At 43.3% G+C, this 26,705-nt stretch overlaps 1 protein-coding gene across 1 annotated transcript in view; it reads right to left on the bottom strand.

Annotated features, from left to right (window-relative positions):
- Positions 1 to 25,223, bottom strand: part of LOC141145139 (meprin A subunit beta-like) — an 89,794-nt gene extending 64,571 nt beyond the window's left edge. The window contains exons 1-5 of the mRNA XM_073631523.1: positions 25,091 to 25,223; positions 16,783 to 16,801; positions 2,794 to 2,844; positions 1,777 to 1,820; positions 684 to 762 (exon numbers count right to left, since the gene is read on the bottom strand). Of these exons, the coding sequence (XP_073487624.1) occupies positions 684 to 762; positions 1,777 to 1,820; positions 2,794 to 2,844; positions 16,783 to 16,801; positions 25,091 to 25,141 (244 nt within the window). The 5' untranslated portion in view covers positions 25,142 to 25,223. The remainder of the gene's footprint in view (positions 1 to 683; positions 763 to 1,776; positions 1,821 to 2,793; positions 2,845 to 16,782; positions 16,802 to 25,090) is intronic.
- Between the last annotated feature and the right edge of the window lie 1,482 nt (positions 25,224 to 26,705).

Below are 26,705 nucleotides of genomic sequence, written 5' to 3'. Positions count from 1 at the left end.
CTATTCCTTGCAGTGTGACTTTTCACACTCGGGCGGTGCACTTGCAGGACGTTCCAAAAAGTCCTGCAAGCAGCATCTTTGAGGGAGGTTGGGAGCGCTGTATTTAGAGCTCCCAAAACGCCCTGCCCATTGGAATGAATGGGCAGCACTTCCGAAGCGCCTGAAAAGCGATTTGGAAGCATCGCAACACAGGAGTTTTTAACCCCTTCTTTGGGGTTAAAAGCGCCCCACTAACAGGCGAAAAGCGCCGCTAAAACAAGCCACTTTACCACGAATGCGCCCGCGGTCCCAGTGTGAAAGGGGTCTTAAGGTTTTGTTATGCTATAACATTAGGAAGGATTGGGTTTGATGTTTGGGGTTAGGTTAAGGGATTGTGTATGTGGGCAATGTATCAGACTTTTAGGTGAAGATCAGTTCATGTTCCCTACGCAGGTGTGTTTATCCTGCAGCTGACCTCCTTCTGACCTGTTTCAAGCATGGCCAAGGCGAGCACTTTGCTTCAGCAAGGACTGTGTGTTACACCAATTGAGTCTTAAGTTGTAACAACGCACCTGTTAGTCATTCCTTCAGTGGAGTGATCTTAATAGGACCCAATAGAAGAGAAATATTTTAATATTCTAAGCTGTAAAGTCATCAAAAAGGTGGTGATTAAATTTAAACAGAATTAATACTTTAATACATACCAAGACTGTCCTCTAGGTAGTATGGGATTGTCTGTGGCCACCTGGATCTTTCATTAATCAGTGTGTTTCTTGCATTTTTCTGTAGAAAGAAAACATGACATTGGGAACCATAATAAGTCTTTATAATACAAGAAGGAGACTAATAAAAGATCCTTAAAGTGTAAGTTCACCTTTACAGAAAAATCTGTAAGGTGAACTTACAGAGGACCCCCTCCTCACCCCCCCCCCAGTCCCGTTCTAGCGGCTTTAGGGGTCCGGGCCGTAGAAATCCCTGCAGCTTTCACTCTTCTTTTTCCCCGCTGAGAGGATGGGCTACACAGGTAACCAATTAGACATTACACACGCCAACCAATTAGAATGCTCCTAAACGTCCCTCCTGGTGGGGTACGTTTAGGAAATTAAGCTCCGGGGAATTCTAAGCCCTGGAGCCGTGAGGTGGCTATACCAGGACTCAGAACAGGAGATCGCCGCGCTGCAGGTCAGTGGCACAAGGATGGGAACGGGGAGGGGGGGACTTGTGTAAGTTCACCTTACAGATTTTTCTGTATAGGTGAACTTGCCCTTTAATCAATCCCTGGCATACAGTCCTTACAGCTTCTTGATATATTTATGTATTTGCTTATGGTGAGGTTCAGCGTGGTGTCGTGGCAGTAAACACTCCGCGTCCAGTTACAAAGAACAAGATTTATATAGATCTGGGAACACTCACAGAATGTAGTAGCAACATGAAACAGAGCAGGTCTAATTGTGCCAACAATGTCTGACTTGAGGGGCAGAATGTGGCCTGACTTATCTATACACAATGGGGAGGTGTCCAGAAAGGATGGCGCGTCCCCTTCCTTTCCCTTCTCATCTGGAACCTCTCCCTGCCGCTAATCACTCTCCCAGGCAGATGGATGACATGTCTACATTCAATGAACTGGTTGCACAGGCCCATCTTAGTTTGAAACTGCTGTTTTATTGTTTGCTTTTAGGTTGACAACACCATTACACTGATATCCATCTGTACTCACTTTCATTTGGATCTTCCTTTCATTTGCAGTAAATCACTTATATAAACCTTCGCAATTTGAATAAGATAAAAAACTCTAACCTCATCAATTATAATGTCTCCTTCAAACAGGTTCAGACCAGCAGCTGAAAGACAAATACCCAGATTGTTACAATACAATATGTATATATACTGTATATCACCAGAAAGCTTTTTGGTACTTCACGTGGCCAGGAGAAGCAGTTATTTATTCTAATGTGGAAAAAGTGTGGATATCATGCCCATTAACCTGTTAAAAAAACAATATGGCAAGGTTATGGAGATTGGTAGCTAGCTGCTGCCATAACCCTGGTATTTAAATGTAAAGTAATGACATATACGGTATTTACAGATAGGCGGTCGGCAAGTGGTTAAGGTCAATGGGAGCTGAATATTGAAATACTGTAATGGCCATTTTCTAGGCTAACAGGACAAACAAATGACATGGGGAATTGAACACTGCCCTAGGGGACATGTAGAAAAGCAAACAAAATCTTTAAAAAATTATATTTGGCGGAGGACAGCAAATTTTTATAATGTTTTAAGGACAACATTAAAATTGCAAAATTCCTTCAAATGCTTTGGGATGGCCCTGTTATAACCCCTTAAAGCTGAGGCCGCATATGTGCATACGGTCGGCGCTAAGGGGATAATAAATGTTTACTTTTGGGTTTAATACTGCGTAAGTGAACTATATACAGCTTTAGTAAATCATCCCCAAAAATCAACCTATTATTCTTGTGATTTAGTAGTAAATAGAGGCACTTGCACTGCTGATTTTGTTTTAAAGATGCAAGCTCCAAGGCTGTTATCCTGATCCTTGCATAATATTTAGTAATACTTTGACCCAGAATGAGTTTGCAGGTCATTTCTTTATTAGTTGCATACTCGTTCCATGTCAGTGACTCACTAGGTAGTAAAACCAACTTTCACCTTTAAAAAAAAAAATAAGACATTGCAGCCTCCAATTAGTATTTCATTGTGACATTTTGTTTCTTCTGTATAAGAAACAGCACTTTTTTTATTTGTATTGAACAAGAATTTGTTATGTATGTAAAAATGTGAACAGTAAAACATTACCTTGATTTATATCAACAATATCCGTATATTTTGGAAGGTGAGTGCCATTTCCTGTGTGCAGGGAAATAAGATAAGTTTAATTTCCATTTAAAAGCAATGTAAAGGTTTAGAGACATGAAAATAAAATTTCCTGTATACAATCAATGCTACTGAGTACTCCTAATACTCAGTACAACTACTGTCACCTGCTTCATATATATCTCTGAAATCAAGATGGCGAGCTTCAAATGTTGGACATGCTACAAAAGCAACATATACATTATTAGTCTTAAAGTGGAGGGCCAACCTGGGAAAAAAACCCACCAAAAAACCTAAAAAAATTAAAAAAAAAACATTTGGAAAAAAAAATGTTATACTTACCTAAACCCTTGTTGCTAGGCAGTCTTCTTAATCTGCCTCTTCCTATTCCGCGGCATGCTCTTCTCCTCGGTGAGCCCAGAACACCATGGGGCCATTCACAGATCGCCGTGCCGCTTGCGCGTGCGCAGTAGGAAACTGGCAGTGAAACCGCAAGGCTCCACTGCCTGTTTCCCTTACCTAGGATGGCGGTGCAGGGACCCGAGAGCCGAGGGACGGGTCAGCCTCGGGCGGCGGACATTGCGAGCACCCAGGACAGGTAAGTCTACTTATTTAAAGTCAGTAGCTACAGTGTTTGTAGCTGCTGACTTTAACATTTTTTTTTAGCTGGCCAGAATCCCACTTTAAAGTGACACTAAATCATATGCTTATTCTTCAAAAATAATCCATGCACATTCACCACTTAATTGCCCTGTTATCTATTTTTTTCATGAAATTACTTTTTAAATCGGTAGTAAACCACCACTGAAAAAAACGTAAGCGCCCCCCCCCCTGCAGGGTTAAGTCACAATGTACTAGTGTGCATAGGGTTGCCACCTTTTCTTTGAGCCAAACCCGAACACTTTTGCACCACAGGGCAATTTTTTATTATTTTTTTTGCTGTAAACACTATAGGATTATAAAAGACCTGGGATACATTTGGGTGCCCCAAGGAGAGTAGTAATGTAGCACACAGAGCGCGCCTTGACACACAGTGGTTGTGGACAAATTTCTCTTGCTGACATTATCACCCCACCCTTCAGTTAAACCTGCTCCCAAACAGCTGCCCGCAGCTCCTAGACGGCAACAGATTTGTGACAACTATCTCGGTTACTTGGGGAGCCACAGCCTGGTCTGAATAATGTGTCCGGGTTTCAGGTGGACTGAAACCCAGACACATGAATCAAAACCCGAACTGTCCGGGTGAATGCTGGACAGGTGGCAGCCCTAAGTGTGCACTGCATATTAGCACATTACGCCAGACTTACCAGTAATGTGGATCCCTCCCATGCAGCGCTGTCACCGATTCCCAGCACTGCCATCTTCACCCAGTCTTCCCTCCGCTCTTGGCTCCGGCACAGAGCTTCAGAGTGCGTGCACCGTTGACGTCACCAGCAGCATTGCTTGTGATATCTCCTAAACAGTTCAAGTTTAGGAGATATTCACTGTATCTACAGGTATGCCTTATTAAAGGCTTACCTGTAGGTACAAGTTCAAAAGTGGAATTTACCTCTACTTTAAATTACTTCTTAGGTAGGCCATACATGGGTCGAATTTGAAAAGAATTTTCTTACAAAAATCTTATCTAAGAATTTTCGTTAATATTTTGCACCATTAGTGGGCTGCAGCAACAGCCGATTTTCGTGCGGCAATGAAATTTGGGTAATCGGACATGTTGGAAATTTTTTGAAAAATGACTGATTTTCTAATCGATGATGGGAGAATCATGCAAGAAATTGAATCAAAAAAGAAATGCGCATGTGCAAGAAAAGAAAATTCCCGGAAAGAAAAGAAGATTCCCAGCCATGAAAATTCTTTTCTGTAGCAACAGGAGGTGAAATTGAAGGCTTGGCTGGTCGAATTTCAAAATCAATGGTGGCACCATCGGATCACAAAATGCGCAAAATTTCTGATTTTCAAAAGAAAATTCTTTCGAAATTTGACCATGTATGGCCATCCTAACTGTGTTTTTCTGACTCCTTGTAACAACTTCTGTGAGCTGTACAACAAAAGAAACAAAAGAGTTTGCACCAGCCTAGTGCGTTATTTAAAGCACCATTTATTTAATAAGTGTGATATTAAGTAGCGAACATTCAACTCTGAGGAAGAGGGGATACCCTTGAACCGCGTCAGCCTCTGCATTAAGCTTGCAGGATGTCATCTGACCCGACCTGGAGCATGTAGAGTGATCTTGGCTGATGTCTCTCCTTGTATTTAAAGAGGAGTTTCCCCAGTTGCCTGGGGAAAAAAATTAAATGTCAGCAGCTACAAATACTGTAGCTGCTGACTTTTAATATATGAACACTTACCTGTCCAGGGAGCCCGCAATAGCGGCACCCCAGCCAATAATCGATTGGCTCCCAGGGGGTCCCTCCACCATTCCTGTTAAGGGAAACCAGCAGTGAAGCCATTTGGCTTCACAGCCAGCTCGAAACTGAGCATGCGCGAAGCGCGCTACGCTTTCTAACTGACCCGGTAGCGGAGGAAGGAGGAGGGAGGCCCGGCTTCCGAGGGACGGCACCGCAGCGCAGTCTCCCAAAAGCAGAAAAGGGTCAAGAACAGATACACCCCCCCCCCCCCAAAAGGTGTCAAAATGTCAAATGTGACACTGGAGGGTGGGAGGAAGCAGATAAGTGGACGTTAAATTTTGGGTGGAACTCCGCTTTATGATGAGCATATATGCATTCGCATTAGTGAGAATGATCACACTAGGCTGGTGCACCCTCTTATTTCTTTCTTGTACAGTTTTGGACTACGCTGGTCTGAGGAGGGCTGGAAAGCTTGGTCAACCTGTGATGTCTAGTATTTTTCCGGCGGCAAGGAATATTTATATAGATACATAATAGAGGTTTCACACTTCAGTGCAGAAGAGTTTGTTGTCTGAATCCTCTGTGAGCTCCCTAACCTTCAATTTTCCCTGTCACTGCTACCAGCAGAGCATTAGTTGTGGTCATTCATGTCCACTGCCCTATCCACACTACAAATACCCTAGACCATCATCCATTTCGGGAGCAAGGATGGATACATTCCTACATACAGCAGGACCATGGAGAATAAACATAGCCACCTTCTAACAGGAAGTTGGGGGGGGGGGGGGGGGGAGACATTTTGGGGAAGGCTGAGAACAATAGAAGGTTGAAGTGTTTGAGTTAACAGTAAATATGAATACATTTTTTTAAAACCAGAGTTTAGTGTAACTTTGATCTCTCATTCATCACCTCACCCACACAATATCCTGTGTAAGGGACATTTCACTATAAAGTTAAAGGATAACTTCCCTCCTACATGACTTGGTATAAAAGGGTGTGTTCTTGTATCAGTGAATCTTAATAAATTGTACTGTGTATCTATAGATTTTGTGCCTACAGAAATGCACATAAAGGCTGGAAGTGCCATCAATACACTTAGCACTACCATACCGACCCCACCCTCCCTATTAAGGATTATAGTCCCATATTGGGCCCATTAACTCCTTGTCATACATAAAGACTTATATTGGTGGGCATTGAGGGGTCCAGCAGGGTTTTTCTGTAGTCCATATTTTGAATAGTTATGTAACAGTAGCTTATTATTTAATAAAATATTTGAGGATCTTCATTAAATGAATTATATGAATATTCATTTCAGTTATTCAGTCGTGAATTGTGAAAAGCAAATTACTATTCACTGTTTACTCAATCATCTGCAGATGAAATAAGTAAAATAGAATATGCTTTTTACATGATTAAATAACTGACGTGAAAAAAAAAATCACCAAAATTTGAGTGAAGATTCTCAACTCCTTTAGTAAATCAGTCCGATTTTATCTACTCTGTACACAACTCCTCATAACTAAGATTTTTATTGAAAATTATTATTCGTAAAGCTAAACAAAAACTAATTCAAAAATATTACTGCAGCCACTGCTCTTTATATTAGATACAGTTCTACCAAGATTTATTGCAATGGCTGTTGTTGATTGTTCTGTTTGAGAAGGATGGGAAAGGTCAAATATCAGTATTTTATTTTTTTATGATAGGCAGGTGAGCTGCAAGGAGAATTTGCTTAGATAAAGAAAAGATGACAATCAGAAATCAGTACAAAGACCGCACATATACTGTATACTGCATGTAAATAAATTTACATCTTGAACGCTTATCATCCAACAAGTAGAATGCAATCTACAATTTAACAGGACCAGAAAATATACTGTGCTGTGCTAAAGGATATTGGCGTATATGTGGGCTGAAAACTGAATAATGTTTTTGCTTTATATTTATTTTACCAAAGTGCATCTATTTTCTGATATATAAATAATAATGTCCTTTATTATCTCATAACGAATTATCAAAATGTGCAGTTTTTTTTTTTCATTTTTGCTAATTTGATTAGTTAAATAATTTGAACATGACCAGTTCCCATAGTAGGCAAATTACTGGGTTGGCTTAAAGTTGAACTTCATTCTCCCAATCAACATTGATTATTTTTTAATTCTCATGCTTCTAGCATTAGTAAATAGATAGGAAACTATATAATATTTACTTGTTTTCAATTATTTTACATTTCTTCAATTACTTCCTGATATTCTTGCCTAGGCAAATGATGTCATACATCCCAGGGGTCTTCAGGAGGGGAGAAGAAGAGGAGGGGTTTTCTCAGCTAAGTACACTCTTCTCTTCTGCATGCATGCTTGAGCTAAGGACAGATGGATTCCAGGAAGTAAATGTTACATGAATCATTTGCCTTTACTTAAGATAGCCACGGCCAGAAATACTAGAGGGTTGTTTTTCAAAGTGTTTGCTCAGCAAAATAAAACATGGAGACATGGATGGATGGGAAGGTTGCTTTGAATTTTAAAAAATTGATTAATTGGTGTTTTTGGTTTGTGGTGCTTAGATGCAGCGAAGATTTGCTTTAACTGTATGAAGCATACAGAGCATGTACATGGCATCCACTTCCTCCCACACCACCGGAACAGTGGACAGCTCTACCAAGATTCCTACGTAAGTTACAACTTGCAGAACAAGTTCAGACTTAAGCCTGGTACACACCACTAGTCTTTTTTCGTTCAAGCCAGCAGGTTGAACGAAAAAAACCTGACAGCTCCATTCAGAGCCATTGTACTAACGATCTGACATTGGTACAATGATCTCCTCCGCTGAGCTGCTGTGTTCTGACAGGGGAACGGCCCCCCACCAGAACACTCTAGTCCAGTGATGGTGAACCTTGGCACCCCAGATGTTTTGGAACTACATTTCCCATGATGCTCAACTACACTGCAGAGTGATGGGCATCATGGGAAATGTAGTTCCAAAACATCTGGGGTGCCAAGGTTCGCCATCACTGCTCTAGTCCCAACCATTGACTGAGAGCGCTGATTGGGAGCTGGTCAGCTGCTGGTTTTCCCAGCATGCTCGTCCGACAGAAGCTGGCCAGAAGATGTTATACTTACCTGCTCTGTGCAGTGGTATTGAACAGAGTGTTTTCTTATCCCTTTTTCTAGAGTCCCCCGCCATCGCTCTCTGCTCCTTCTTGCAGGTGGCCCCACAGCAAATCGGCTGTTGTGGCAGAACCCATGCAGGTGTGCTCTCGAGCTGGGCTGGGTGTGCCCATAGACGTACACACACCCCCTACACCCTCCTCACAGGATTTGACTGACAGTAGCAAGAGCCATTGGCTCCCACTCTCCAAATCTCCTGTGAGATCAGGAAGAGAAAGCAGTGACATTGCATTTGGACACAACACTGGATTGAAGTGGAGCCAAGGAGTGTTTAAAGCAACACTTCACCCAAAAGGGGATGTTCCAGTCTTCAGCCTCCTCCCCCTCTCCTCTACTAAATTTGGACAGTTTTTTTTTTTTTTTTTCGGGGGGGGTCCTGGTTTTGACAGCAGGTACCCACTCCCACTTCCAATCAGATTGCCATGGCGGATCCACCGAAAGTTCTCCTACCCCCTCCCTGCCCACAACCTTCTGGGACATCACAGGTCCCAGAAGGCTACGGGACCATTTAGAAAGTGCCACAGTTAACATGCCAAAGACCGAAGACCAATGAAGAATCGGCTTGAGTGAGAACGGTGCTGGATCCCTGGACAGGTGAGTGCCCTTTTCTATTGTTCCTAGGATGAAGAACTGCTTTAAGGGTGGGGGAAGAGCCATTGGTGGGGCTCTAGAACCACATTAAGAGTAAGGCTGGCCATATATTGCACAATATTTTTATACAATTTTCCTATAGATGTATAGTATCTCACCAAAGTGAGTACACCACTCATATTTTTTAAAATATTTTATTATATCTTTTCATGTGACAACACTGAAGAAATTACACTTTTCTACAATGTAAATTAGTGAGTGTACAGCTTGTACAACAGTTTAAATTTGCTGTCCCTTCAAAACAACTCAACACACAGCCATTAATGTCTAAATCGCTGGCAACCAAAGTGAGTACATGCCTAAGTAAAAATGTCCAAATTGGGCCTAATTAGCCATATTCCTTTCCCAGTGTCAGGTGTGAATGGGGAGCAGGTGTGTTAAATTTGGTGTTATCACACTCACTCTCTCTTACTGGTTGCTGGAAGTTCAACATGGCACCTCATGGCAAAGAACTCTGAGGATCTGAAAAAAAAGAATTGTTGCTCTACATAAAGATGGCCTTGGCTATAAGAAGATTGCCAAGACCCTGAAACTGAGCTGCAGCATGGTGGCCAAGATCATACAGCAGTTTAACAGAACAGGTTCCACTCAGAACAGGCCTCACCATGGTCGACCAAAGAAGTTGAGTGCATATGCTCAGCGTCATATCCAGAGGTTGTCTTTGGGAAATAGACATATGATTGCTGCCAGTATTGCTGCAGAGGTTGAAAGGGTGGGGGGAGGGTCAGCCTGTCAGTGCTCAGACCATACGCTGCACCCTGCATCAAATTGGTCTGCATGGAAGCCTCTTCTAAAGATAATGCACAAGAAAGCCCGCAAACAGTTTACTGAAGACAAGTAAACTAGGGACACGGATTACTGGAACCATGTCCTGTGGTCTGATGAGACCAAGATAAACTTATTTGGTTCAGATTGTGTCAAGCATGTGTGGCGGAAACCAGGTGAGGAGTACACAGACAAGTGTGTCTTGCCTACAGTCAAGCATGGTGGTGGGAGTGTCATGGTCTGGAGCTGCATTAGTGCTGCCGGCACTGGGGGAGCTGCAGTTCATTGAGGGAACCATGAATGCAAACATGAGAGGGTGAAAAAGGGGGGGGGGGGGTATGCCTATATATCAAGAATGTACAAGTGAATGTGAGAGATGACATCAATAAGGGAGCTAGGGAGGATGTGGAATCCTTAGGGGTAGAGCTCAGAAGGGATGAAGCTAAGGGGAAAATAATACTGGGAGTATGCTATAGGCCCCCTAACCTGAGGGAGGAGGGGGAGACGGACCTCCTATCACAATTTGGATTAGCAGCAAGGATAGGAAGTGTTATCATAATGGGGGATTTTAATTATCCAGACATAGACTGTGTGACGTATCCTATCCCATACTCCACTGAGTGCTTCCGTCAGGAACACCGCTTCCTCCAGCCTGACCACCAGAGAGATATATTATTATAGCTGCATTGAATACAAGTCTAGCCGAAAATAGCTTGTGGAATCTTGAATGCTTTATTGGACAGAATACAGCCTTTTTATACACATTTAACACAAGGGGTTAGATAACGAGGTAGGGCTGACTCATGGATACTCCCCCCCTCCCCTCTAGCAATAACTTAAAAGACAATAATATAATTAACATGTTAATTAACACAACACTTAAGGCAGACCTGGTGACCGCAGGTTAATGTGATCAGCTCTTTCAAGAATCATGTATTGTTCAGAATAAACAACCAAGAATAGTCTTTGGGCAAATCCAAAAAAAATAACAAATAAAAGATTAATATAGAAATACCAAACAACAGGGTGAATGTGGACAGAAAAAGGTCCTTGCAGCCAGTGTCCGCGACAGGCTGGGCAGAGGGAACCACGCATTCATCTAAGGCTCGCCAGTTCATAAATGTCTTGCAGGACAATTTCATAGGTCAGATGGTAGACGCACCTACTAGAAACAAGGCTACAACCTACTAGAAACACACGATAGGACTTTGTACAAACTTTCCCTTGGATTTTTGTACAAAGGGCGTTGCCCAAAAGTTTGTCTTACATACAGACGACAGGACTTTTCCAGCCAACTTTCACTAAATCATGTGGTTTTTCAGCTCTTTACCACCACCCTTTGGTCAACTTCTTTATTGTTGTCTGATATTGTGTCAATCTCACCACTTTTATTGGCGAGATTGACACCTTGCGAGCCGGGATGACACTGGTGCGGGGATCCGACTTGGATCCCCGCCAATACCAGGCACTGTGTTTGGTATGAATCTTGAGGGGGAACTCCACGCCAAATTTTAAATAAAAAAACGGCATGGGTTCCCCTCCAGGGGCATACCAAGCCCTTCGGTCTGTTATGGATTTTAAGGGGAACCCCATACGCTGAAAAAACGGCATGGGGGTCCCAAAAAATCCATGCCAGACCCTTATCCGAGCACGCAGCCTGGCCGGTCAGGAAAGGGAGTGGGGATGAGCGAGCGCCCCCTCCTGAGCCGTACCAGGCCACATGCCCTCAACATGGGGGGTGGGTGCTTTGGGGGGAGGGGGGCGTCCTGCGGGCCCCCCACCCCAAATTACCTTGTCCCCATGTTGATGAGGACAAGGACCAACCAATGGCCAGGGTTGTCGGGGTCTGCGGGCGGGGGGATTATCGGAATTTGGGAGCCCCCTTTAATAAGGGGGCCCCCAGATCCCAGCCCCCCACCCTATGTGAATGAGTACATTGTACCCCTACCCATTCACCTAGGGAAAAAAGTGTCAATAAAAAAACAAAGTACACAGGTTTTTAAAGTAATTTATTAGGCAGCTCTGGGGTCTTCTTTCGACTTTGGGGGTCCTCTTCCCACTTCCGGGGTCCTCTTCCAACCTTGGGGGTCTTCTTCCGACTTCGGGGGTCCTCTTCTGACTTCGGAGGTCTCTCCGGCGTCTTCTCCCGGTGTCCGCATCTTCTGCCGGCTCCTCCGCTATCTTCTGACGCTCTTTTTCCAGTGGTGGTCCGGACTTCCCGACGCTCTCTCCAGCTGGAATGGTCTCTGTGCGCTCGGACTTATATAGGCGGTGACCCCGCCCCCCTATGACATCACAGTCCCGGGGCATGCTGGGACTGTGAGGTCATAAGGGGGCGGGGTCATAGGATGACATGACCACACCCCCTTGGGGACGAGTGCTCGCTCGTCCCTACTCCCTTTCCTGACCGGCCAGGCTGCGTGCTCGGATAAGGGTCATGGAATGGATTTTGGGGGGACCCCCATGCCGTTTTTTCGGCGTAGGGGGTTCCCCTTAAAATCCTTACCAGACCAAAGGGCTTGGTATTCCCCAGAGGGGAATTCCCTCGCGCCCGCCGCAGTAGGAAAATGTTTTTTTTCCTATTGCAGCTAGCGTAAGATGTACAGTACCCTGCCGCCGAGAACCAGCGCGATCCGATCATTCAACATTCTCGCGGCTGCGTACTGTAGTTTGTACAAAAGTCCGATTGCTTTGTGTACACACAATCGGACTTGGCTCCATCGGACTTTTGTTGCCGGAAAGTTTGTCCGTTCGCACAGCCAACAAAAGTCCGATGGAAACTGAAAATGCATGTTTGTTGTCAAAAAGTCCGATCGTGTGTACGGCCCTTTAGAAACAAAGAACATGGATGTGAGATGGGTTTGCTTTAAGAGCATATTAAATAAGGGCATTAGCCAGTGCATCCCATTGGGAAATAAATTTAAAAGAGCGAACAAAAGTCCTCGATGGCTTAACTCTAATGTAAAAATGCATATAAAAGCAAAGGAGAAGGCCTTCAAAAAATACACTGCTGAGGAATCATCATCAGCATTCAGACTTTACAAAGAATGCAACAAGATATGTAAGGGTGCAATTGGGGCGACTAAGATAGAACACAAAAGACACATAGCTGAGGAGAGCAAAAAAAATCCCAAAACATTATTTAAGTATATAAACAGTAAAAAAGGGAGGACAGACATAATTGGCCCCATAAAGAATGAGGAAGGACATCTGGTTACAAAGGATGGGGAGATGGCGAAGGTATTGAATTTATTCTTCTCCTCAGTCTTCACGAGGGAAGCGGGGGCTTCAGTAACCAAAACTGCAGTGTTTGTCCTCATGACACATCACAGGAAGCACCCTCATGGCTAACAGAGGACAGAATTAAAAATAGATTTGGGAAACTTAACATTAATAAATCACCGGGACCAGATGGCTTGCACCTGAGGGTATTTAAGGAGTCAAGTAATTGCCAGACCATTGTTCCTAATTTTTACTGACAGTCTACTGACTGGAATCGTAACAGCTGATTGGAGAAAAGCCAATGTAGCACCAATACTTAAAAAAGGGCCAAGATACATCCCTGGGAATTACAGACCAGTTAGCCTAACTTCAATTGTATGCAAGCTCTTGGAGGGGATGATAAGGAACTATATACAAGATTTAGTAATGAAAACGGTATCATTAGCAGTAATCAGCATGGATTCATGAAGAATCATTCTTGCTAAATCAATCGATACTAAACTAAGCAGGGCAATAACTTCTCCGCAGGATGCAGAAACCTTGCAAAAAGATCTGAACATTCTAATGGGGTGGACAACTACATGACAAATGAGGTTTAATGTAGAAAAATGTAAAATAATGCATTTGGGTGGCAAAAATATGAATGCAATCTACTCACTAGGGGGTGAACCTCTGGGGGAATCTAAGATGGAAAAGGACCTGGGGGTCCTAGTAGATATTAGGCTCAGCAATGGCATACAATGTCAAGCTGCTGCTAACAAATCAAACAGAATATCGGCATGCATTAAAAAGGGGATTAACTCCAGAGATAAAGCAATAATTCTCCCAGTCTACAAGACTTTGGTCCGGCCTCACCTGGAGTATGCTGTCCAGTTCTGAGCACCAGTCATCAGGAAGGGTGTACTGGAAATGGAGCGAGTACAGAGAAGGGCAACAAAGCTAATAAAGGAATCAATAAATAAAGTGATGTGCTAGAGTGTGCTGGGTGTGTCCATGTACTGTCACAACCTCTAATATATCAAATATACAGTTAGGTCCATAAATATTGGGACATCGACACAATTCTAATCTTTTTGGCTCTATATACCACCACAATGGATTTGAAATGAAACGAACAAGATGTGCTTTAACTGCAGACCTTCAACTTTAATTTGAGGGTATTTACATCCAAATCAGGTGAACAGTGTAGGAATTATAACAGTTTGTATATGTGCCTCACACTTTTTAAGGGACCAAAAGTAATGGGACAGATTAACAATCATCCATCAAACTTTCACTTTTTAATACTTTGCAAATCCTTTGCAGTCAATTACAGCCTGAAGTCTGGAACGCATAGACACTGGGTTTCATCCCTGGTGATGCTCTGCCAGGCCTCTACTGCAACTGTCTTCCTGCTTGTTTTTGGGGCATTTTCCCTTCAGTTTTGTCTTCAGCAAGTGAAATGCATGCTCAATCAGATTCAGGTCAGGTGATTGACTTGGCCATTGCATAACATTCCACTTCTTTCCCTTAAAAAACTCTTTGGTTGCTTTCACAGTATGCTTAGGGTCATTGTCCATCTGCACTGTAAAGCAACATACAATGAGTTCTGAAGCATTTTGCTGAATATGAGCAGATAATATTGCCCAATACACTTCAGAATTCATCCTGGTGCTTTTGTCAGCAGTCACATCATCAATACATACAAGAGAACTAGTTCCAATGGCAGCCATACATGCCCACGCCATGACACTACCACCACCATGCTTCACTCATGAGGTGGTATGCTTTGGATCATGAGCAGTTCCTTTCCTTCTCCATACTCTTCTCTTCCCATCACTCTGGTACACATTAATCTTGGTCTCATCTGTCCATAGGATGTTGTTCCAGAACTGTGAAGGCTTTTTTAGATGTTGTTTGGCAATCCCTAATCTGGCCTTCCTGTTTTTGAGGCTCACCAATGGTTTACATCTTGTAGTGAACCCTCTGTATTCACTCTGGTGAAGTCTTCTCTTGATTGTTGACTTTGACACACATACATCTACCTCTTGGAGAGTGTTCTTGATCTGGCCAACTGTTGTGAAGGGTGTTTTCTTCACCAGGGAAAGAATTCTTCGGTTATCCACCACAGTTGTTTTCCGTGGTCTTCCGGGTCTTTTGGTGTTGCTGAGCTCACCGGTGCGTTCTTTCTTTTTAAGGATGTATCTCTCTGATGGGTTTGTTTTGTTTTTTCAGCCTAATGATGGCTTGCTTCACTTTTAGTGACAGCTCTGTGGATCTCATATTGAGAGTTCACAGCAACAGATTCCAAATGCAAATAGCACACTTGAAATGAACTCTGGACCTTTTATCTGCTCCTTGTAAATGGGATAATGAGGGAATAACACACACCTGTCCATGGAACAGCTGAGCAGCCAATTGTCCCATTACTTTTGGTCCCTTAAAAAGTGGGAGGCACATATACAAACTGTTGTAATTCCTACATCGTTCACCTGATTTGGATGTAAATACCCTCAAATTAAAGCTGAAAGTCTGCAGTTAAAGCATGTCTTGTTTGTTTCATTTCAAATCCATTGTGGTGGTGTAAAGAGCCAAAAAGATTAGAATTGTGTCGATGTCCCAATATTTATGGACCTGACTGTATGTAAAAGCGTATTGAACACTAGTGAATTAAATACATCACAAATCAAAAAAATATTAATGCAATATAAATAGTGCACTAAAGCGTACTGGGTGTGCCCATGTGGAGATACAAAATTGTGCATCAAATATATGTGAAAGCGTATTAAACACTATTTGATTAGATATAATCACAAAATAAAATAAAAATAATAGTAAATCATAAATAATAAAATATAAATAAATTTAAAGTGCATAAACACATACGGCAAACCTAAACCACAATAACTTGCATCATATGTGGAAATAAATTCCAGAAGTGCCATGTGCCAAACAAAATGTAAGGTACTGAGTGCCACACAATTCATAAATGCAATGTGTCTTTAAGAACTATATAACTGCATCAAGCATATGAGCAGTCCTGCACATAGATATCAAATGATTGTACAAGATCTTCAACGGTGGTGTGTTCAAACGTGCTTAAATCTCCACATGCCACAGATCATGCGATGGTGCAACACAGGGGACCCCCTGAAGGTAATATGCTCACCTCAGAGACTGTGACTAAGTCGCTAGACAAAGTCAAAAAGCGCTTTGGAGCCACCCTGGGCTCTGTGCAGATTCCAGGATCACAGGTTTCAGCTCTCCCCCCCCGCCGACTGCCCCTATAGCAAGCCACTTGGTATGGGGGCACTCGTGTGTTCTTGCTCCTGAGCCCCACTCTGTGTCTACAAGACATACAGAATGGGGCTCGGCCCTGCCTCCGCTCACTTAACTGGCTGTGATTGACAGCAGGAGTCAATGGCTGCTGTCTCTGAGCCAATAAGGAGGCAGAGAGCCAGGACAGTAGCTGCTCTCGTGCACATTGCTGGATAGGGATCAGACTCTGGTATTAGGGGGGCTGTGGGGGGAGCAGCATACTCAAGGTTTTTTACCTTTTATGCATAGAATGCATGAGGGTAAAATACTATCATGCTTTACAACCACTTTAAGGTCAGATTAGTTTACAGCCTGAGACCCTTAATTTCATTTGCTGTCTGGAAAATTCCCTCAGTCTTATCAGAAATTCTGATCACAAGGCAGTGATAAGACATCTAGTATGACACAACTTCTATTTCCTTATATGTCAGATGATAAAAACTGGGTGGCTGACCTCATCCTCACAGGTTTGGATACATAACACAGTTTATCATTTTTACAGTAAAATTTGTACTTACTTGCTTGTTCCAGGACAGGCTGAAAAGTAGTACAAAACTGCAATTATTATAGTGAAAAGTACTCTAGAATATAATAATAAAAGATCTTATACACATTTTGTATAACTGTTTAGCTAAGAGAAGCAATGCATCTTTCAAGATTTTCGTTTACAATGGGTGGGACAGTAACTATTGCATTCAGAAGATAGGATGAACATTTCAGTAGCAAATAACTGATTAACATGGACTGGTTCAGTGATCTTGATTACACAGATTATAATGAAAATCATGGATGACAAAGGTGTACTCAAAGTGTATTATAATATGATATTTTTCTTCCAGGTGGAAAAAAGTTATCTGTACTTGTTTCTATAGTAGATATACTGATCCTACAGTGCAGTTATTGTGTACAGGGGGTCTTTTTAAGGGTTGGAATTAACCCAGGGCACCAAAAATTACAATACATATAATGCTTCCCCAGTTTACTGACACTTATACCAAACTCCAGTCAATATATAAAGTAATTGGGAAGGGTCCTATTGAGCATATTTTTTTTCTCTCAGGTATCGTATGCTGTCTCTGCTGGAAAGATTTTTCCTCACTTCCTGTTCTGTCTTACACCCATCACCTGGACAGTAGGTGAAAAGAAACATCCCTAACAATGATGAAGACCACAAAGAAATCCTGACAGAGCTTCTAAATGATTCTCACTGAGAAAATGTATTTTGTTGCTGTCTGCACAATTGTGGAGAAGGGGAGTAAGCTCTATCAAAAACGTAAAAAGTATTTTGACTGGAGTTTGGCTTTAGCGTTGCTCTCAACTTTCTGATATGAGATAAAATGCAAAAACCTCTAGGCTGGCTTCACACCAGTGCCAATTGGAATGTGGGTTTCTCCACATCCAAGTCACTTTGTCAGTAGATTGTGACCATCTCTCACATCTCCAGAGCGGCTCCGGTGCGAATTGCACAAGTCCTGTGCATTTTCTGGTCCATTTCACGCCTGAATTCAGACAAAAATTTGGGCTGAAATCATACCTAAAACAATGAATGGAGACGCACCGGACCCCTGCTGTGAGCAGCTCCGTTCCTCAGTGTGAACCCAGCCTTAAGAACAAATAAGTAGGCATGGGACATCCCAATGTCACTTTCAAGTTAAATCTTTGCAAATTTATTAAAAATAAAAAAGGAAAAAAAATGTACATAAGTATTTACAGCCAGGGGCGGAAGTATAGGGGTCGCAAAAGTCGCCATTGCGACTGGGCCCCATGCTGCAGGGGGCCCGTGTGCCCCCCTCTCCCCGAGCGGTGGCTGCATATGGGACCGAGCTCCCTCATCCTCAGCCGATGCGTAAATCATTCGGCAGTGCAGGAGCTCGGTCACAAAGTGAAAGTAGGTGAGACGTGTCTAGCACACTGTGTGCTGTGCTCTCTGCCTCCCCCTACAGTGCAGTACCCAGCATGGAGAGTTTAAGGTACAGAGCTGCAGCTGCAGATTTTTAAAAAGGCGATCTATATATGTTTGTATGCATGTGTGTGTGCTTATATGTGTGTGTCTGCATGTGTGTGTGCTTATATGTGTGTGTCTGCATGTGTGTGTCTGCATGTGTGTGTGTCTGCATGTGTGTGTGTGTGTGTGTTTTATATGTGTGTGTGCGTTTATTTGTGTGCATGTGTATGTTTACATGTGTGTGCGCATGTGTATAGAGTTATATGTGTGTGCGCATGTGTGTGCATGTGTATAGAGTTATATGTGTGTGCATGTGTATAGAGTTTTATGTGTGTGCGCATGTGTGTGTGTATGCATGTGTATAGAGTTATATGTGTGTGCGCATGTGTTTTCATGTGTATAGAGTTATATGTGTGTGCGCATGTGTGTGCATGTGTATAGTGTTATATGTGTGTGCGCATGTGTATAGAGTTATATGTGTGTGCATGTGTATAGAGTTATATGTGTGTGCGCATGTGTGTGCATGTGTATAGAGTTATATGTGTGTGCGCATGTGTGTGCATGTGTATAGAGTTATATGTGTGTGCGCATGTGTGTGTGCATATGTATAGAGTTATGTGTGTGCGCATGTGTATAGAGTTATATGTGTGTGCGCATGTGTGTGCATGTGTATAGAGTTATATGTGTGTGCGCATGTGTGTGCATGTGTATAGAGTTATATGTGCATGTTTGTGTGTTTGCTCATGTGTGTGCGTTTATGTGTGTGCGTCTATGTGTGTGCATGTATTTATATGTATATGTGTGTATTTGCGTACGTGTGTTTACATGTGTGTATGTATACACATTACTTGTAATTCTGACCCCCTTTTTCTTTACGATCAGAACAGATTTTTTAGGGGGGGTTCATAATACCAACAAGAAAATACCATTCCTCTGAAAAGTGATGCAGATCGCTTTTCAGAGGCATTTGACAGGCAGTGAAGAGCCAATATGTTGCACCTTGACTAAAATGTTGAAGAAATGTTGAGAAACACTGATACAGAGAAACGGATCTCTCCATTCTCCTCCTGCAGCTGCTGAAAGGAGATGAGAAGTGGGGGAAATGGAAAGATCAGTTCCTCTATATGCAGCCGCACCCACCACGCCTCCTATGCAGCTTCTTTCTGCTGCCCCCCGTGTGCTCTCCAGCCCCCCTGTACTTTTTCCTGCCCCCCCCGCTCTCTCCTGGCCCCTCCCCTTGTCCCCACAGCTCAGCAGAGTCCCCCCCTCCCCTCTCCTGGCAGCTGCTGTAGGGTATCTGCATGGAGAGTCAGTGATCCATACCGATCACGGACTCAATCCATTCATAACTGAAACATAGTAAACTGTATTTACTATGGTTCAGTTTGCGAATAAAGGGGCAGCTCTATACAGAGCTATTCCTGTCCATTCATTCTGTGCAGCTGAGGCTGTGCTCTCAATCTTCTTTCTCGTTCTCAAAGGTGAAACATCAGAGGTCTGCTTAGACCCCTGATATCTCACCAAAGCCCCCCAACTCTTAAAAAAAAATTTAAATATTTTTTATAAAATAATATTGTAAAACAATAAATAAATGGTAGAAAAATACAATAAAAATAAAAAAAACAGATGCCAGTGGCAGAAGTACCAGGGTCACAAACATCACACTTGCGACCGGGCCTTGGCATTTATGCCATCGGCTTGGAGGGAAGGGCCCCAGCTGGGGGTCAGGGGGGCCCTTCATGATTTCTTGCACCGGGGCCCTGAAGGTTCTAGTTACGCCACTGTTTACAGCCTTTGCCATGACACTCAAAATTGAGCTCAGGTGCATCCTGTTTCCACTGATCATCCTTGAGATGTTTCTACAACTTGATTGGAGTCCACCTGTGGTAAATTTAGTTGATTGGACATGATTTGGAAAGGCACACCTGTCTATATAAGGCCCCACAGTTAACAGTGCATGTCAGACCACAAACCAATCCATGAAGTCCAAAGAATTGTCTGTAGACCTCTGAGCCAGGATTGTATTGAGGCACAGATCTTGGGAAGGGTACAGACAAATGTTTGCAGCATTGGAGGTCCCAATGAGCACAGTGGCCTCCATCATCTGTAAATGGAAGAAGTTTGGAACCACCAGGACTCTTCCAAGAGCGGGCCGCCCTGGCAAACTGAGCGTTCGATGGAGAAGGGCCTTAGTCAGGGAGGTGACCAAGAATCCGATGGTCACTCTGACAGAGCTTCAGCGTTTCTCAGTGGAGAGAGGAGAGCCTTCCAGAAGAACAACTCTAAAGCACTCAGCCAATCAGGCCTGTATGCGGATCCGTTGCGCAGTCACCTAGAGCGCACTGCTATCTAGGGGGCACAGCCAGGGCCACTGACTTCCCCTTTAGCCTGGCCGTAGAACATGAGGGGCTGAAGAATCTCAACCTACACAGGGCTGTTCGGCGGGCACAGCTTGGGAGGCAGAGGAGGACAGTAGGGAAGGGACACTGGGGAGCCAGACGAGGTGGGCACAGCTGGGGAGGTGGTGGAGGACAGTGGGGAGGGGATACTGGGGAGCCGGATGAGGCGGGCACATCTGGGGTGGTGGAGGAGGACAGCGGGGAGGGGATACTGGGGAGCTGGATGAGGCGGGCACAGCTGGGGAGGAAGAGGAGGACACAGTGGGGAGGAGACACCGGAGCTGGATGAGGGGGGCACAGCTGGGGAGGCAGAGGGAGAGAGTGGGGAGGGGATACTGGGGAGCCGGATGAGGTGAGCACAGCTGGGGAGGTGGACGACAGTGGCGAGGGGATCTGGACGAGGCGGGGATGAGAACAGCTGGGGATGCAGGAACCATCAGGTCCCTGAGCATAGGCAAAATTATCCTGCCCTGGTAAGTCTGCTCTGACCCTGTTCCCTGTTGTAGACACCCGTGCTTTAGACTAGCACCACCAAACCCCCCCCCCGCCGGGCCGGGCAGGCTGCATTGGGGGGCGTATTAGTCTTGCCTGGGGCGCAAAATATACAAGCACTGGCCCTGCCTGTATGGTAAAGTGGCCAGACAGAATCCATTCCTCAGTAAAAGACACATGACAGCCCACCTGGAGTTTGCCAAAAAGCACCTGAAGGACTCTCAGACCATGAGAAATAAAATTCTCTGGTCTGATGAAACAAAAATTGAACTCTTTGGCCTGAATAGCAATGTGCATTTCTAGAGGAAACCAGGCACCGTTCATCACCTGGCCAATACCATCCCTACAGTGAAGGTGGTGGCAGCATCATGCTGTGGGGAAGTTTTTCAGCGGCAGGAACTGGGAGATTAGTCAGGATCAAGGGAAAGATGAATACAACAATGTACAGAGACATCCTTGATGAAAACCTGCTACAGAGTACTCTGGACCTCAGACTGGGGCGAAGGTTCATCTTCCAACAGGACAACGACCCTAAGCACACAGCCAAGATAACAAAGGACTGGCTACCAGACAACTCTGTGAATGTCCTTGAGTGGCCCAGCTAGAGCCCAGACTTGGACCCGATGCAATGACGCTCCCCATCCAACCTAAGAAGAAAGAAGAATGGGAGAAACTGCCCAAAAATAGGTGTGTCAAGCTTGTATCATCATTCTCAAAAAGACTGGAGGCTGTAATTGGTGCCAAAGGTGTTTCAACAAAGTATTGAGCAAAGGCTGTGGATACTTATGTACAAGGGATTTTTTTCCTTTTTTATTTTTAATAAATTTGCAAAGATTTCAAAAAGAGTATTTCACGTTGTCATTCGGGGGGTATTGTTTGTAGAATTTTGAGGAAAATAATTAATTTAATCCAATTTGGAATAAGGCTGTAACATAACAAAATGTGCAAAAAGTGAAGCGCTGCGAATACTTTCCGTATGCGCTGTAGACTGAAGGAAACAGGTGGGTGCAATATTAATTAGTACTTTCCTTAAAATGTGTACTGTCATATGCTGCTGCATTATAATTTAGTTTAATTACATTTTATCAATCAGCACAAGGGATGGTACCTTCATTCAATGCAAAGTGTCCCTTGTGCTGCTGGCTGCTCTCTTGAAATTTAAAGTCCTCTGCCCTCCCCCATGACACCACAGCTGTAATCTTCTGGTGCTGGTGCTGCGGGTGTAAATACGATTGGCTGGACCCGTCACAGGCATTCGGCAAGATTACCAACTATGCTTGCCCTTTCTGCCCCCATTCTCCATGTATAGCTATATTATAGCTTCCATCAATGAAACATGCTCTATCACTGGAGGAGGCCATCTTCATTCATCCCTCCCATAATTTGTATTGGAATTTACAATAAGTTTGGATTTCCTAAATTATAGCTTTAGCTTTGAAGCATTTGTTATACTATCATAGAAAAAATTGAGTACTGCCCGTGATACTTTTTTTGGGGGACATACCCCAAAAGCTTGTCCTGAAAAATTGTATGTTAGTGTATGTTAGTGCAAACAAAAAAAGTATCACGGACAGTACTCAATTTCCTCTGTCACAATTGCATTAATACGGCTACAATCACATCAGTTATACTATCATAAACACGATTCAAGCACTTATAATAATTAATATAAAAATCTAAGAACTGAATCCATTGATATTTTTTATAACATCAACTTCTAAGTAAGAAAACAGGATAACATTTGCTGTGGGTATAATATTTTTTTTCTCATAAAAAAGTTTATTGGAACACAAACAAAGAAAAACATTACATTTTACAAAGATATATCAGCAACGATCTTCACGTAATTTCCAAAGATATAACAATAACTGTCATAGATTCCGGACACATATAGTTCAGTGGTTCATTCAGCACATACATCACTCAATATTCATTAGCATGGGATACAAGTTACCGTTAGCCCCAAGCACTCCCGCACATACCACATCTAGGGGGGTCTGTCCCTTACGTCCGAATAAATACACCGTTTGCCCTCTCTCCTGTCCTCATCTCTGTGTTTATCTGAGCAAATTAAAGCAGCAGCCTATCCATCCCCAGGTCTATAGGGGAGGTGCCAGGGGTATCCAGCCAGGGTGACCAAAGTTTATCAAATTTTTTTGAACGCCCCCTATGTTGAAAGATGTATTTCTCCAACCGGAGCGTGTCCCCTATCTGTGCCAGCCACTCCTTCAGCACAGGAGGGTCAACCGCCTTCCAATGCCTAAGGATTCATTTTTCGGGCCTGAAACAGGGATCTGGCAATGTAGATATAATATTTAAACACTGCAAAATGACTGGGGTGTTTGTTCAACAGCAGGGTTCAGGCAAGCAGGGTTTACTTGGTCCAACAATAGGTGAAAAAGCAGAACTCACCATGGCCATAGTTTTTTTTTTTTTTTTATAAATATACATTTTATTTTTTATTCTGGCTGTTGTAATATTCCGTTGTTAAATGTGGGTAATTCTAACAAGGACTCAAAAATCAAAGGCAAGTGTTTTTTTTCAGTGTAGGGAAAATAAGCATATTCTGGGGTGACAGCTTTCAAATACTTCTAATATCTCCTTTTTAGAGCCTCATAAAGTATCAGAAAAAAATATTATTGCAAATGTTTCTAAGTTACATTTTACATTTAATTGTATATATGAGACAGAATATTTAATATGTAGCCTGTTGTGATTATACTTTGTAAGCATTTAATAAAATGTCAGCATAGTTTGAAATACACAGTTAAAAAATATTTTTTTGCTAAAATTCCTGCAATAAAGGGAGCGGAAAGAACTATTACCATCATGGAAATGAACACTCTTTTCTAATCAAGTTGGGTGTCGATGATTTTAATTTAGACATGCACTTGTATTTTAGACCCAACACATTTGCTATATGTAAATCAGTATCTCTATGACATTGCTTGAGATTGACTGAATCAGGCTCGTGCCATCATTATAGTGTCAATGTGCAGTACACACATTTCGAAGTAACCACTTAATAAAAACTGAGAATATTAGTGTGATCTGAGTACATATCCTTATGAGTACAGTTTATATTTCAGTAGGTGATAATAACATGCGCAGAAAGCAATAAACTGTCTTATTATTTTTTAAAAAGTTGAAGATAGAGATTAATGGGAAATCACCTAAAGCACCACACCCCCACATATTGAAATGACCAGAAAATTATAACAAGCAAAAATGGGACTTTTAAGGTGCCATGAATAGATTTAAAAATTAGAGATACTTTATTCCAACATGTATCATTGGTCAAGATAAATTACAATAAAAATTGTATACAATTTTAAACACACAACATACAAGTATGTTGGATTGTCATAACTATGACATAACCTAGGGTTTAAAGTGGAGTTCCACCCACTTTTGAGAGGTGGTCCTAAACGAAGCCCACCCCTCGTTTTTTAATATATTGAAAAACCTTTTTTTCCCTTTAGTACTTTTTTTTAAAGTACAAGTGTAATTCCAATTCAGCCGGGCCGCGGCCCGAGACATCACATCCTCTTCTGCGCCGAGCACCCCCGTTGTCTTCTGGGACCTGTGTGTCCCCCAAAAGACAAGCTGGCCATTCGCAAAGCGCCGCGGGACTCGCGGGAGTCCCCGCAAGGCTCCACTGCCGGTTTCCTCTTAGTTGAAATGGCGGCGCCTGCACCTGATCCGAACGGATCGGCCTTGGGGGGCTGACATCGTGGGCTCCCTGGACAGGTAAGTGTCCTTTTTAAAAGTCAGCAGCTACAGTGTTTGTTGCTGCTGACTTAAAAAAAGAAAAATTGCGGCTGGAACACCGCTTTAATGAACAGATGACGGTGCTTAATACACATGAAAAATTATTTAATTGCTCTGTCTTACAATGTTATATTTGCCATAAGAATAGCATAAAGTGTAGTTATGCTATGAACAATAAAGGTAAAATACTGTATGTATAGAATAATTAGATCTCTTTACCAATCCATGGATGTGCTGGAGAAGTAGCAGCAGAAACAAAGTAGTAGCCATTGGTTTCTGTAGTTATAAAGAATGTAAGATGTCTTGAACTTGCTTTTTATATTTCCACCCTAAGTTAGACTTTGTCCCTAGTAGGAGCTATGCATATTTGCATATTCCTCATATAGTTAGCAAGGCAAAAATTCCTGTTGTGAAACAATGAATCATTGTGTCAATAAAGTGTTAAAGTGGAAGTCCACCCTAACACTTAAATTCTCCCCTGCAATCATTAATGTGAGCTAAGTTCAGCCTTATGCCTCAAAATGAAAAAAGTTTTTCTACCTTTATTTTGCAGTATCCAGTGCCATCACATGACTTCAATTCTACTTCCTTCTGAGCATAAAAGCAGCCAGTGGGTGTGGTTACTGAAAGCTGGTGACATCATTTCCTGGGAGGGGCACTGTTCCTGTGTAGCCAGGGGGCGCAGTGGCAGAATTACCAGGGTCGCAACAGTTGCACTTGCAACGGGGCCCGGCATTCCGCCACTGTGGGGGGGCCCAACGGGGTTGCTATTCACACACGGCTCTGAGCGGAGATCTGTGTCTGTCATGGAACAGACACAACAGAGACACCGGCATTAATGTTCTATTTGCCCGTCCGTCCTCTCTGGCAGGGGATGAGAGAGGACACACACAGCTGATCTCACTGCTCCCCCTTCTCCCTCTCCCCTCTCCTGTGTGCTCCGCGGGCAGTCAAGTGTGAAGCTAAAGAGCTCATATTTCCTGCGGAGCACACAGGAGAGGGGAGGGGGAGAAGGGGGAGCAGTGAGATCAGCTGTGTGTGTCCTCTCTCATCCCCTGCCAGAGAGGATGGACGGGCAAATAGAACGTTAATGCCAGTGTCTCTGTGCTACTGTTCCTTGACAGACACCAATCTCCACTCACAGCAGTGCTGTCCTGAGAAGGCAGAGGGCACTGATGGAAATGAATAGCATTCACTGATGGGCACTGATAGAAGGCACTGATGGGCACTGATAGAGGGCACTGATGAGCACTGATAGAAGGCACTGATGAGCACTCATAGAAGGCACTGATGACCACTGATAGAAGGCACTGATGACCACTGATAGAAGGCACTGATGGGCACTGATAGAAGGCACTGATGGGCACTGATAGAAGGCACTGATGGGCACTGATAGAAGGCACTAATGGGCACTGATAGCAGGCATTGATGGGCACTGATAGGCCACATTGATGAGCACTGATAGGCAGCACTGATAGGAGGCACTAATGTGCACTGATAGGCTGCACTGATAGGTGGCATTGATGGGCACTGATAGGTGGTACTGATGGGAACTGAGGAACACTTATAGGCAGAACTCAGGCAGTATTGATGGGCTTTGATGGGCAGAATTGAAGAGTACTGATAGGTGGCACTGATGGACGCTGTTAGGCGACATTAATGAGCACTGATAGGTGGTGCTGATAGGCAGAATTGATGGGCACTAATAGGCGGCATTAATGAGCATGGATAGGTAACACTTGTAGGTGGAAGTGATGGGCACTGATAGGCGGCATTGATGAGCACTGATAGGCAGCATTGATGGGCACTGATAGATGGCACTGATGATTGGGGG

Source organism: Aquarana catesbeiana, linkage group LG05, assembly GCF_042186555.1.
Source record: "Aquarana catesbeiana isolate 2022-GZ linkage group LG05, ASM4218655v1, whole genome shotgun sequence".
In the NCBI taxonomy this organism is placed as follows: domain Eukaryota; kingdom Metazoa; phylum Chordata; class Amphibia; order Anura; family Ranidae; genus Aquarana; species Aquarana catesbeiana.
The sequence above is the reverse complement of the archived record's forward strand: the minus strand, read 5'-3'. Positions and strand labels throughout refer to the sequence as shown.